The following is a 13,965-nucleotide window of genomic DNA, read 5'->3' as shown; positions in this document are numbered from 1 at the left end:
TTAGGTTGCATTGCTGTGGCTGCTGGTGTTGTTCTTGTTGGTATTTTCCCAGTTGGTTTCATTCTGGGAAGTGCTTGCATTGGAGGTGGAGGTGGTAGCGGAAGGAGAGTCGTTGCTGCGGTCAACGTGAGGTGTTTCTTCCACAACAATGATCTGGTCCACAAGAACTGAGCAGGAAGCATGGGTATCCGAGATCACCTTTGACCGGGCTTGTTCCTTCCAGAAATCAGTGCTGTCCATAGATAAATTCCATTGCTTGAGTTCGGCTAACAGGCTAGCTTTGGCATCATGTTCAAAATACTTATCAAGAATAGTTCGATAACGCGCCTGGCTGTATTGACGATCGTATAATTCAAAGTGGCGAACTAAGGATTTCAAAGAAAGAGAACTGGCGTGATGTAAACACCACGTTGCATGGCTGGGTGTTCTTTTTCGCTTTTTTGATCTGTGAGTTGCCATTTAGAGGAGTGAGAAAAGGGTAAAAAAAAATGGTCGCGTCGGAATTTCACCTCATATAACGCGGAGTTTGGGGCTGGACCTGATTTCGCAGTCATCTGAAAAAAAAATTTCAAGGGTGAATAATGGACTTTTTTGTTTTTTTCTCTTTTTTTCCGACCAACCTCAACAATCAAGATGCTTGCGGCTAGTAATCTCTGGATGAACGTCCTTGATACCAACCATTGCAGCTGATTGTTCTGTCAATCATGTTCTTTGACTTGGGTTCTCTTGCGAGGTGAGAGTCTGGACTACCTCAAAAAGAACAACAACAATCCAAGAAAAAAAACGGAGCACTGGAACAGCTACAGCAAGAGGAAAAACAACAACATGGTAAGGCTATAGGAACAATAATTAACCATTATTTGAAGTTTTTATAGTATACGACGGACATCATGGAAAAGCACCCTGAATTCAGATGCTACTATCTGGTTATAGACAACACGCACCAACACATCAATCAAAAACCATTGAACTGCCTCTTACTGAACGTGGCTACAACTGTGTTTATCTCCCGCCGTACTCTCCAGAACTGAACCCCATTGAACAATTTCGGTCCAAGTTGAAGTATACGATCAAGAGGGAAGAACTGCTGGATGTGGACACACTCTTTTCAAAAATATCGGAAGCTTGCAATATGGTTACTCACAAGGATCTACATTGATACATCCGTCACTCTATCTCCTGCTTCGATGATTGTCTCAATGATGCCCCTATTTAGTGTAGTTTATTTATGTCATTTTTTATTCCATTATTATTTTTTGTTATTATCTTACCCAATAAAATATTGTTTTTACCTTATCTTTGTTTTGCTCTCTACATCTGAACTCTGCGATATACCTTTTTTTGTAGGCGACATCTACGCTACCGACAAATCCAAACCGAAAATGCGACATCCCAGATTTGATAACTCGACAACTGATTTTCAAAAGTGCGACACAGATTTCGAAAAATGCGACAAGTAATGTAGAAATACTGTATATGATTAAACATAAAAATGCACTCCAATTATGGATTTTTTATCTAAATACTTTTCAATTCATTTCGTCCAAAAAACACTGAGGACGGAAAATTGAAATAATTACGTGCGTGGTACAGTGTTTTCCTTCGACTTTTAGTTATCCATTTTTGGATAACCGGCGAACTAGTATTCAGATGATTCAAGGAAAAAGTTCAGACAAATTAAATAAACTGCTCTTTCCTGAATATTTTATTATATAACACTCAGAGCATATACCTTTCAATGATAGCAGACTTTATTAACTATATCCCTGATACAACCATTGAGGAGGTTGATGAAAGTTCCTCGGATGGAATGGATTTAGAGTACACTGCAAAAGAATATGGCGAAGTAATCATGTTGGCGGATGCATTTACTACTACTATTGATTATGGACCATATACGGTCATTCGTAGAAATCAAGGCGGGTCATACGAGTTAAAGGATGAAATGAATGAGATTCTTCATTGCAACTATGTACCATCCGAGGTAAAGGTGGTGAACATAGATAAGAAGGTCATTGATCATGAGTATTTCGAAATTGAGGCGATTCGAGATCATAGGGGCAAAGCAGCGAATCGTGAGTATCTCATCAAATGGAAGGGCTATGGTGAACGCATGTGTTCGTGGATAACTGCAGAAGATGTATCGGATTCCCATATCTTGCAAAGGTATTGGCAAAAGCATATGCAGCTGCAGAAGCAAGAAGAAGGGCGCATCCGAGAGCGAGTGGCTCAAATGCCAAGTAAGCAACAGAGGAAACGTGCTGCCATTGGGGAAGCAGATCAGGCGGGGGCTCCTCAATCTCCAGCAAAGCGGCGCCGGGCCACGTATGTTAGGGAGAAGACAGGGTAAGCGGGAAGGTGAGCGACAGTGGGGACGAGGTAAGAGTGGTGGTCGAGAGGGTGTTGTCATGTGTTGTGGTAGCAGTGTACCTTTTTACCTGATCATTGTTTTTTTTCCCCATTGGGCTTTACATTGATTGGGATGTTTTAATGGCCATTGCTCCGAATTCATGATAGCACATAGGAAGTATTTCAACGAGCCGAGCTTGTTTGATCTATCTCCTGTGGTGTAGTGTTTATCGAATCGACAATTCTTGCAGTATTATCGATTCTGGTGGGGACGAATGTTTAGGATATAGATCATCTCTAAGAGGCAAATGTATTAGGCGTTGTATATTACATAAGAGGGTCTGAGAATGAGCAGAGATACATAGTAGAAGTGAGAGGTCTTTATTCAAGCAGCACGAAGGAACATGAGTGGTGCCATCAAATGGCTAATCTATATCCTGGTTCCTGGAGAGTGATAGCCTATGGCCTTTCGTCCCTGGAAGTGGGTTTCAATTCTGACAAATGCTCTTCCGTCAAAGCTATTAGGAAGAATATTCTATCCTGGATCATCTTTGTTGTTTATCCTTGACTGGTGGTTCATGAGTTCTTATGCAGCACATTCACGTTAACTGGTTCAAGGCTTATACAATTATCCCGCATTCAAGATCAAGGCCCTATTGCTGCGGTACTGTCAAATAACTATATATACCTTTGAAATCTACACTAGTTTTGATCCTCATTCAACCTTGGAATAACTTAATAAATATATTCAGTTCTAATTGTATTTACTCTGTCTATATTTTGTTATTCTAAACATATTGAAGACTACCATGGGATCCCACCCACAATATACGACAGAAAAAATCCTGGATAGAATACGCTTCCCAGTTACCGTGAACAAGGCTGACTCAATGACTTTATTTATGCAAGGAATCATACTATTCAGAGAAATGGTATTGGCTAGCATAATTATACCAAGGACGCTGTGAACGAAGCGATTGATGATCGTTCATTGTTTGGTGAGACTCTGTCCCTTCTTTCAAGAGAAAATTGCCAAGCTACAAGTCATGGTTGGAGGAAACCACAATGACCTTCAATAAATCGTACTACCGAGCCCATACACATTTCATTGCTCATTCTACCTACAGCGATTATCAATCACTCACATAATACAACTTATATGCCATATATGTATCCATTCTCTTTCATCCCCTTTGACATTTGCATTAAAAAAAAATAAAGAACATATAATATTTCAAGAATCATAATATACGTTATCAAATGAACTGGTATTATAACTAGTACACTGAGGTACGCTTTGTGTCCGCTTCTACTGTTTCACCACTTGAATAAAACGCAAAAAGGTCCAAATTGATATACGATTTATTTCAAATGGTTGGGTGCATTATGGAATAAAGTTTTCCACATATAGGCCTCTGATAGCAGCAGCTCAACGTCCTTTGCCTGCCAGCCTTGTGTAGGCAATTGCTGTAAAAATATCATGACACCTTGGAAATCGAGCTTTTGCAACTGATTTGACCATTTGACAAGGAAGGCAGCACACACATACACATGAAATTCAGAGAATCCTTCTGATGAGCCTTCTGCTAGGTAGGTATCCCACATACGGATCGTGCTCATCAGTGGTAATTCACGCATCAGCAAACAATTCATCCATCGAAAAGCAAACTGAATAAATTCGATCCCTTCATTTTGTAAATGCTGAGCCAGACGAGCTGTATAGTCCATGAACAGTGAGCATACTTGCTAATGATCAGTGTTGCTAATCTTACCATCAATGCGTGTTACTAGTTCCTTTAACGTCGATATTTGTCTCTGAATGCCTGGCTGTGCAAACGTATAATTGTCTTGAATACCATCCAGCAGTTTTGACAGACACCAAAAACTATCTGCTTCAATCACACCTAGAATCTCTTTATCCAGCTTGCCTACATCATACTGCTCTGGATCCTCATCAATATAGGCTGATAAAAACACTTCAAAGATGGGTGTCACTAAATCATTGATGCCTTGTACATAGCCACTTGCTGGATGTCTAATAGCCCACTGATACAAGATTCTCTCCAAGCACTAGTACCGCATCAGTATATATAGCGTATCCATCTCATAGCATCCTTACCAACTGAGTTGCCTCATACTGATACAAGGGAATGCCGGGATTTGTTCTGGGTATATCAATGTGTATCTGATGCCATAGCGCTTGATCCAATCCTGCGATGCCTCGTGCATAGGTTGCCGTGACACTGTCGGAATACTCCTTTCTCTTGCGAGCCAAAGTGATTTCTCTTCTAGCAGAATTGCAAGGCAAATATCCAAGCAGCAATTGCCATGCCATCATTCTCATCTCTTCGGGTATACCGCTCCAACTCAATGATCTTAATGAGACTGAACAAGATTGCCATGTTAGAGACAATGCTGCACACTACCATCAGCCATGATCTTACCTAGATCCACATTGGACACTGATAACACTTCATTGAACTTTTTGGATCTCAATGGATCTCTGGATTCTTCCAAATCAATCCATTTCAAAGATAATGTAGGGTCTGCGTATTCTCGTCAGTCATTCTAACATGTTCAAATAAAGCGTTTTGAATGCTCACCTAGCAGTATGTCTTGCACATGATCCTTGATGCCATTGGGATTTGTAGACTTCTTTTTTCGTATGGGTTGAGGTGGAGGATTCGCTGGCATTGGCGTGGTTGATAAGACAGCTTCCACTGCCTTTGATGCTTTTTCCAATGCTGCTGTGTGATGTGTGGAGGTGTCAGCAGCTGTTTCTTTAGGCTGTTTTCCCGGCTCATGTATATCATCACTCCACTCGTCATTTGTGTCCTTTAAGAACGCGTTAAACGATTTCTGCGTCGAGGTGCTTCTTGTATGATTCTTCTTTAAAGAATGTTTATTCATAGATTTGCTCCCTGTCTGCTGTTGTTGTTGTTGTGATGCTGCTGTGCTATTGACTGCTGAATATTGAGAAGGTAACATGACAGGCTTTAGCGATGCATCGTGAAAAGTGACCAAACTGTTGTATGTGTATCGTGCGCCAATGACATCTGTTTTGCTAGGCTTGTCGTCTTCTGCTGCGGTAGAGTAGCTAGGAACAACACTAATACTGAGTATTGTATTACTTCAATGGCCTCTGTTGCGTCTCTGATTACAATAAATTACCTTCCTGGGAGTTTGAGTCCTCGTCTCTTCCAAAATGACCTATTCAAGCTGTTAGTGGGCAACATTCTGCTATAGTTTAGTTGCCATCTTACTTTTGAGACTCTAAAACAAGCTCTTGATTAGTCACTAGATATCAATTTTAGATGCTCTACTTACGATGTTCCATAGTTTACAAGATAGTAGTGAAAAGAAGACTCATTCGGTAAATGTGAATTATGTTTACAAGACCCGATTTTCTTCAACCATGCAACCAAGTTCGCGATTTTAATTTTCATTCAGTCAAATCACTAAAATAGACAACCTGTAGAAGGCAAGTAGCAAAACTACAGCAGGTTTTCTTTAACAAAACATATACAAAACCACAGCAAATCCTGGGTGGATTTGTACAGTAATTGCTCGTGTTAGACGCTGTTTTAGACTGCCAGAATAGCTCCAAACAATTGCTTTCATCAAGAACTTGCTTTCTGACACTTTTTGGGCCCCTCCCAAAAAAAAAAACGGCCAAAAACCACCTTCAAACCATGAGGGGTACCTTATGGTTTTTGTCAAAAATCAAACAGTCGCGTTTTTTACCGTAAAAATGAAGACTTTCACTTTGGCATATACCAATTCAAAATGTTTCTCTTGATCCAAAGCATCTCCTGAAAATGCTTTTGAGAGACCTCGAGAAGCAAAATCTCGACATTTTGGCCAAAAACCTAATTTCGTGTTTTCTAATATTGCTCAATAAGTTTGTTCAAAACATCTCTTGCATTCTACATCATCAAGTGCGCCTTGAAAAGTGTTCCAAGAAAGTATAAGAGCGTATTGAATGATTATCACAATTTATATAGTCGAATCTGACAAAGTAGATCAATTGAGTCGAGATTGATTATGATCTGGCCAATCCAACGTAAAAAAAAAATTAAGCGGGAATATAAATGGGTTTAGCAGCAGCGGCGACGGCGGGGGGCTGGGGGGGGGCAACACAGATGCCATTCCCATCGTGATATGAAGCCAACTGATGCCTTTGAATGTGTATAGGAAGGAAATTTCGAATTGAAAAGTACTATAGTAGCTAAACTTAATTACTTGATCTTATTTCTTTTGTGCCTGTTTATACAGTACTGTAGATGATAACGCAGGTACCTGAATTATTATCAGCAACCCTATTCGGGCTTGACAAATATCTATTGGAAAACACTATAAATTCAGGATTTTATGTAATTAATGAAGAGTGATGACAGTATTCCTGATACTATCTAATAGTATTGGAAAAAAGAATAAAATGTACTACTGTTATCACGGCTGGATAAGGAAAGATGGGTATATAGCTATCCAAAGATATAAAGTTGCCACTATTGTCTAAACTCTTGGTCGTTGAGCATGTGTCTTGAACTTGCAGCGTTTGTGTATGGTAAATTTGGCAGCTATGCGTCCATCATCAAAGTATGCAATCTACTTCATTCTCCTGTGTGTTTTCATGTATTCCTCCGCGTATTGCCTCAGCTACTTCGATAAAACGACAGATTTGACAAATTTCTTGGAGAAATTTTCCTTCCACTGGTAACGTTATATCCAAAAGAGCCGCTGTTGCCGTTGAGATTGATAACTAAGGATACGATCACTTGCGATAACCATAATGACCATTGTAATATTTGCTCTGAATTAGGATATCCTCGTTTACAGTTACTTGTGCTGGCTGATATAGTGCTCAAATACATTAAATTCATTGCGTAAAAGTAGCTGATGAAACAGATGGTGTGATTTATAGCTGTATCTCGTATTTTTATCCATGCCAAGGTTTTCCAGTCTTTCGGTCATCATGTTCCAGATGTGGGAGACTGTCAGTCAAAGCCTACATGTCAAAGCTATTAACCATGCCATGCAGATATCAAACATAATATCTGGCTGACGCATGCTCGAAAGTGAGAAAAGGAAAGTAGAGGTCGAATGAGAGTTTGGTACATGTTCATTCTATTCAATCATAAATGACGGAACTGTGTTTTGTGGAAGGTGTGTATCAATGATTAAACTTCCAATGATCATAAACAGTATACTCAATCATTCAAACAAATACATAGCCAACAATCAATAGATGGACGCAATCAATGCGGCAAGAAAAAGGTGGAAACTGGACATGGACGTCTGATTTATTACACCATTCTATCAATTAATATTACATTCTTTATACGACTGAATCTACAGTATTAACCCTTGACCATAGATGACAAAAACAATGATTTGATAATCTTGGGGAGCTCCTTGTTTTCTGTACAAATGTGAGCGTGGCTTCCTAATGCCTTTTTTAACCTAATTAAATGTTTGAGTGAGTATGCTATTGGTAAACATCTTACACCACGGCACTTACTGCTCTGCTTGATCCTGAATACTGCCAATGAAGATCATCTGTGCAGTAACACGATCGTCCGACTTGAGGATTCTAGCAATGTCATTGGGGTGGATATTGTACTGAGCAATGTTAGCATCCGACAAGACAACTACAAAATAATCATCTGATTCCTCCTCGACCACCTCCTTCATGGAATGAGAGGCTGCACCAAGTGTGTTATCACCACTGAGACAGTATTGCGAATGAGCCTTCATCTTGCTAATCACCTCAAAGGCTTCCTTTTCTGTCTTGGGGTACTTGCCAGGCACAACAAACTCAATGTTGGCACCATCACCACTGTGACCCACAATTTTGTAAGCAAACTTGTGCTCAAATCCACGGAAAGATTCCATCAACATGAGAGCCACTTCCATTGAACGCTCCAAACGACGATCATGCGTGTTGAAACGGAACATACTGGCAGACAAGTCAAAGACAAAATTCATGCGCTTGGGCTTGTCCTGAAACAAACCTAGCTCAGGGTCATCTTCACCACGCTTCTTGTAGATGGCTCTTTCACCCGTGAGCCCTTCAATGCTACATGTAGATGTGAGCCTACAAAGAATCACCTTACTGTATTGTCAATCAACTTACATTTTTGTGTCGTCTAAATCACCAGAAGATTGATTCTTGAGCCAAACTCGCTCGTGTTTCTTTGCTTCAACGCTCTCTAGAATAACACGTAGCTCGCGCACTTCACGACGAATATTTTCCATGAATGTATTGTATTGCTGTCAAGTAATCATGATGAGTGTTATAATGCACAACCAAACTAATCGAGCCTACCTGGAAATCAGCTTGACTCATGTCGAGCTTCTTGAGCATCTTTTCCATGGCTTGATCGTGCATTTCCCTGTGATTCCATGTGAGTATATTTAAATACAAATGTCAAACAGGAACTTACTTTTGAGCTTCTGTGATAGCTTCAGGTTCATCACCAGCCGTTTTCTATCATTTAAAAGTTAGCCACATACACATCACTCTATAGGTCTTGCAAACACACCAGTTTTAGGTTATTAATGTCCTCAAAACTAGCTTCTTGGCGTCCTTCTTCATTCATGTTGTTGCCAGAGCCATTGACACCGCCTCCACCTTGACCGCCTGATCCAGATCCACCATCACCCTCACCTACACCAGAAGAACCTCCAGATCCTTGTCCCTGGCCATCGTTTTGACACTGAGCATCACTATTGCCTTGGTCGCCTGCCAGCTTCTTGGCTTCATCGTAGAGATCGTCCAATTGCTTTTCATCCGTTTCGTAAATGACAGATAGCACCTTTTGATCCACACCGACCATTTGCTTCCATGTCTGGGCAGCTTTGTAGATTTCGTTGGAACTGACTTGCCAGATACGTACTGTACCTGCATTGTCCATGGTGACAAGGTTACCGTTTGGCAATTCGCACATGGTAGCTGCAAATCGCTCTACTTGGAATTGTGTGTAAGTGGGCACAGGTGCCTCCATGTTGCCAATGACAGACAATGGCATCTTGATGCGCCATATTTGGTTTGTGTTGGGGTTCAAGAGATCCAGCGTGCTCTCAGCGCGACCATCGGTGGGTGGTTGAATGATGGCCAGTTGCTGTGTTTGCTGCAGATACAAAGAGGATCCCTTGACCTTTCTGGCTTCTTGGTTTTCACTGCTCTGTTGCTGATGCTTCATGTAACAAGAAATGTCAATCACGCCTCGATCACCATAAAAGTCAGCATAAGAGCATCCTTCAAGAATAGAGGCAAACTTGTTGAGATCGGCATTTTGAGCAAATTTAGCACCAGGAGCAAAATCTCTTTCGTAAATGTGAGCCAGCTCGCCCACAGGTTGGCCATTTTGGCCCAAGGCTTGAATAGATTCCATGACATTGGGAAGGCTGCCTTCCTTGTCGGGTGTAATGGCATAGATGTTGGCATTGCGACTACCACGAGCAATCCAGAAATGAGGCTCAACAACATGCAGTTGGCTGATGCGTTGAGGGAAGGTAAGCGTGTGTTGCTGCGATGTGTTGAAATCAAGCACAGCAATGGTGGGTTGGTCCTCTTGGTAAAAGATCAGGGTGCCAGTAGCACTCAAGTTGTTGCACATGATGGACTTGACAGGCTCCAAACCACGAATCACCACAGACACGACTGATTTCTTGTTGAAATCGCAGCATAGCAGCTCGTTGTTGGAGGGATTGTGCAAGGCAAGGTACTTGACAGCACCAGTCTTGGCGCGAATCACAGAGATACGGAGTCTGGGAGGTGCGCGTTGCAAAGGAAAGTACTCGTAAAGATCCAAACTATCGATGCGCTTGTGGTTGGGATCAATGCGATGGAGTGTCACTGGGTTGGTAGTAACCACAAACAGGGTGCCATCATCCACAGTGGCAATATCAAGCGCTTCGCCACGCGTGGGGATATCAAACGTGTATAGTTGCTCGGAAAAGATGGTGGATCTGCCTTCCTTGCGCTCGAGATCCTTCCACTTTTTGCCCACATCAATGTCCCAGCCACCACGAACAGCAATGGACTCTGTTTCAATGCGAATAGCAACATGCTTGGTGGCAGAAGGCACACGAGCCCACTGCTCAGACAACAGAGGCTTGTTCAAGGACAAGACATCACCCAAATGCATAGAGAAATCAGACTCGAGACCGACGGGAATACCATGCTTTTCAAAGATTTCAATCACCAGCTCTTTGGAGGCTTGGTCGTACTGGTCAAAATCAAACACATTTTGCAGAATTTTGGAGATGCCTTCTTCTGGGTAGTTTTGCAAATGGAGCACAATGTTGACCAATTCACGAGTAGAGTAAGGATAAGAAATGAGACCTTCATCCGTCAATTTACGCAAATCAGTAAAGGCACTAGACAACTTGGCCAGCAAATCCTCAGACACCTGGGGGCCGTATTTACGCAACAAGAACATTTCAGACGTCATGTCTGGATTGTCGACAGCATGGCAACTAAAGACATCGCCAATCTCGCGGTAGAAATCGTTGCCCAAAAAGGGATAGCCAGGACGATTAGCCAGCACAAGTATGCGGAAGTTGGGATGCACCATAATGTAGTTTTGGCTGTCCTGAATATCAGACTCCTTGGAGATAATACGACGACCATCACCCAGTACCATTTGACCATCCTCAACCAAACTCTTGAGCACAGCTGTGACATAGGTGGGTGCTTTATCCGCCTCATCGACCACCAAGATGGTACCATCACGCACTGCCTTGACGAGAGCAGAATCTTCATAGGTCAATACACCATCGGCAATGGCAGGTGTCGTTGTCAAACTCTGCACAGTACTGTCGCGATGCAGTTGGATGTATTCACGGGGCAATTGTAGCAGCTGCAAAAAGTAATCAGCCAGCTTGTTCTTACCAACACCTTGGTTACCAATCAAAAGCAGATGATCGCCCAATTGGTAGTCCTTGAGCATCTCTCTCAAAATCTCGGTGTGAGCAGGATTTTCGTGAAAAACAACGTTGGGAATCAGCATGGGATCACCGCCCTTGAACACGGATTCAGTGACATTGCCAATGCGAATCTGTTCAGGCGACTCTCGTGAGGGCAAGACTTCAATCACTAGTTCCGGTGCAGTGGGGTTTTCCTTGGGTGGGTAAATACCATTGGCGATCATCAATGCAGACAAGGCCTCACGGGCAACAGCAGGCATAAAGCGAGACAGAGCAGCCTTGTGAATAGCAATATACAGACTCTCATTTTCAAAATAGGCCAAACGACGGCAGATACGAATCAATTGGCGGGTAGATAATGCACTGGACAACATGCGAATGGTGTCATCCTTGTCTCTACGGAGTCTTCTAGCAAATGTGAGCAATTGTCTCAGCTTGTCTTCATCCACACCAGGTGACAAGGCAGTAAGTACTTCTTGTTCTTCATGCGATGGGAGTGAATCAACCACAATGAAATGGAACATGGACAATATCTCTGCTGTGAGCCAAGACCCAGCCTTGGTGTCGGTCTGGCCACTAGTACCAGCACGAGCTAATGCCATGATACGGAAGGAGGGGTGAATAGGGATCAAACGCTTGGCTTCCAATACTTCGGGCGATTGCTTGCGCATCAATTTGGCATAGCGATGACCGCTGATCAAACGAGTGCCATCCGGTAATTGAGTCTCACGGTCAGAGCACAGACGTTGCAGTGTGTTCAAAGTACCATAAGACAAGGCTTCAATGCCATCCAACACGGCGAGATGACCGTGAATGGCAGCTTCTACGAGCAGTGAGTTCTCCCATACAGTATCACCCTTGGCTGTGGTAGATCTACGCTGCAGTAAATCACGAGAAGACATGTCTCGGTACAGAGGAATATAATCGATGGTGTAGCCCAGATTGCGAGCAAAGTGGCGCACCAGAGCAGACTTGCCAACACCCTTGTGGGTGCCTACCAGACAAATGTCTTTACCACCAGCATGCAACAAAACCATGGCAGAGAATATTTCACGGTGATAAGGCGTTTCGATAAAGTATTCGGCGGGGCTGAAGGGCGAAGGACCACATTGAATGGGCAATCCAATAGCACCATACTGATCCGAAGCAAACGAGGCGATGGCTTTGTGTGTGTAGTGATAACCATCCACGGTAATGTTGTCGCCGGTTTGGATAGGGTCAATGTTGGCAATTGAGTAGCCAGACGCTGTTTGACGGGCCTCCATGTGTGCTTCTACGACAGCTGATTTCACGCCAAATCGTCTGAATGCAGCTTCAATCACACTCAGCTGCTCCAAATCACAGGTGGGAAGTAGCGCGTAGGGATACAAAATATCGACCAAGAAGCGGGGGTGGATATTGGGCACTAAGGACAACAGAGGAGCCAAACTTTCAATCGTCATGGGGAATTCAGGCACTTCAATCTCGCGGTTGCTGTTCTTTTCATTTTGGACACCTAGAACCATGCTGATGGAAATCAATCGTTCAATCAAATCTCTGGAAATCTGCTTGTTTTTTATCAAACTAAGCATCTGATCCACTTGCGACTTGAATTCAGGTGATTTGACGTCTCTGCTCTGGAATCGGGAGCGAAGCGGAGGATCCAGAGGGTATCCGACATAGGGTGGTACAGGCAAACCTTAATGAGTATGTGAGCAACAATTGCTTGCTTGATGGCCTTACAAAACCTACCTAGAGCAAACACCAGGAATCTGGGGCTCACCTTTTCAAACTTGGTATCTGCAGTGTCCTTGACCTCCTTGGTCGTCAAAAATCGGCCATCATCCAGAGACATTTCACGGTTTTCTAGCAGATTGTTTAGAATGGGCAATACATTGCGTTCTGCCTTTTCAATGCCATCCAACACCAGGATTCTGCCATGAATAGCTGCTCTGACAGCTGCTTGATCTACGTAGAAGGAGGTGCTGTTTTGGAGTTCTCTTCGCTGCTTTAGGTCTGCATCTGTCACATCCTTTGACAGTGCTACATATTCAATTCTATATAAGGCAACATATGTGAATAACCCCATTCCTGCTGCAAGTATTGTTGTCTACTTACTCTCGCTGAGTCATTTCTGCGTATTTCATAATGAGGTTGCGACGCAATGGCCCAGGAGGACCTAGTAAAAAAATATCTTGACCCAACTAAATTCAGTTGATTTAACGTCTGCTCTCTCTCTTTCTCTCTCTCTCATTTATTGATTTGCTGGATTACCTTGTCTTTCTGCATGATCCATCTCAGGTGTCTGAGTATATCCTATTAGAACAGAACGTTAAAGAGTCACTGTTATGCTTATGGGTAATGTAGACTTACTTGAGCACCTTCGTAGAATGGACCTTGGATCTCTGGGACCAATTCGGGATTCTGTGCAGGGTGCACTTGCATCACTACATCGCCAATACGCACGGACTTGATGCCGACTAATTCATGATGAATGTACGCATGAATATATATCACCATTGCTATTGTGTGCGCCTCATACCTTCATGAATAAGATCCTCGTCTTCAGAGTCTGACCAGCCCGCTTTGGATGGGTTTAATGTGGCTCCAAGCTGTTTCAAACGCCTCTTTGCTTGCTTATTACTTGTAGCCATTATCTATCAAAAAAAACAATAAAAGATAAAAAGTGTGGGGAAATGGAAA

At 42.6% G+C, this 13,965-nt stretch overlaps 4 protein-coding genes across 4 annotated transcripts; 1 reads left to right on the top strand and 3 right to left on the bottom strand.

The window, feature by feature from the left end:
* ATC70_000074 (uncharacterized protein) lies at positions 1-459 on the bottom strand (the record flags this gene model as incomplete). Its single annotated transcript, XM_064819496.1, has 1 exon — positions 1-459. The coding sequence occupies one exon, from the start codon at positions 457-459 to the stop codon at positions 1-3; it is 459 nt and encodes a 152-aa protein (XP_064677631.1).
* Positions 460-1,738: 1,279 nt separating this feature from the next.
* On the top strand, positions 1,739-2,350 carry ATC70_000073 (uncharacterized protein; the record flags this gene model as incomplete). Its single annotated transcript, XM_064819495.1, has 1 exon — positions 1,739-2,350. The coding sequence occupies one exon, from the start codon at positions 1,739-1,741 to the stop codon at positions 2,348-2,350; it is 612 nt and encodes a 203-aa protein (XP_064677630.1).
* Positions 2,351-3,711: 1,361 nt separating this feature from the next.
* GYP1 (GTPase-activating protein) lies at positions 3,712-5,686 on the bottom strand (the record flags this gene model as incomplete). The annotated part of the gene is made up of 8 exons (XM_064819494.1): positions 3,712-4,064; positions 4,122-4,419; positions 4,469-4,734; positions 4,794-4,895; positions 4,953-5,464; positions 5,521-5,559; positions 5,613-5,622; positions 5,677-5,686. 8 exons carry the CDS (start codon positions 5,684-5,686, stop codon positions 3,712-3,714), a joined length of 1,590 nt encoding a protein of 529 aa, XP_064677629.1.
* Positions 5,687-7,709: 2,023 nt separating this feature from the next.
* On the bottom strand, positions 7,710-13,916 carry ATC70_000071 (VWFA domain-containing protein; the record flags this gene model as incomplete). Its single annotated transcript, XM_064819493.1, has 11 exons — positions 7,710-7,812; positions 7,871-8,428; positions 8,486-8,622; positions 8,678-8,744; positions 8,796-8,839; positions 8,895-12,961; positions 13,015-13,319; positions 13,381-13,466; positions 13,537-13,578; positions 13,636-13,742; positions 13,805-13,916. 11 exons carry the CDS (start codon positions 13,914-13,916, stop codon positions 7,710-7,712), a joined length of 5,628 nt encoding a protein of 1,875 aa, XP_064677628.1.
* Positions 13,917-13,965: the final 49 nt, after the last annotated feature.

This window comes from Mucor velutinosus (genome assembly GCF_035048745.1).
Source record: "Mucor velutinosus strain NIH1002 chromosome Unknown tig00000025, whole genome shotgun sequence".
Lineage (NCBI taxonomy): Eukaryota > Fungi > Mucoromycota > Mucoromycetes > Mucorales > Mucoraceae > Mucor > Mucor velutinosus.
This window is presented reverse-complemented; position numbering and strand designations above follow the sequence as displayed.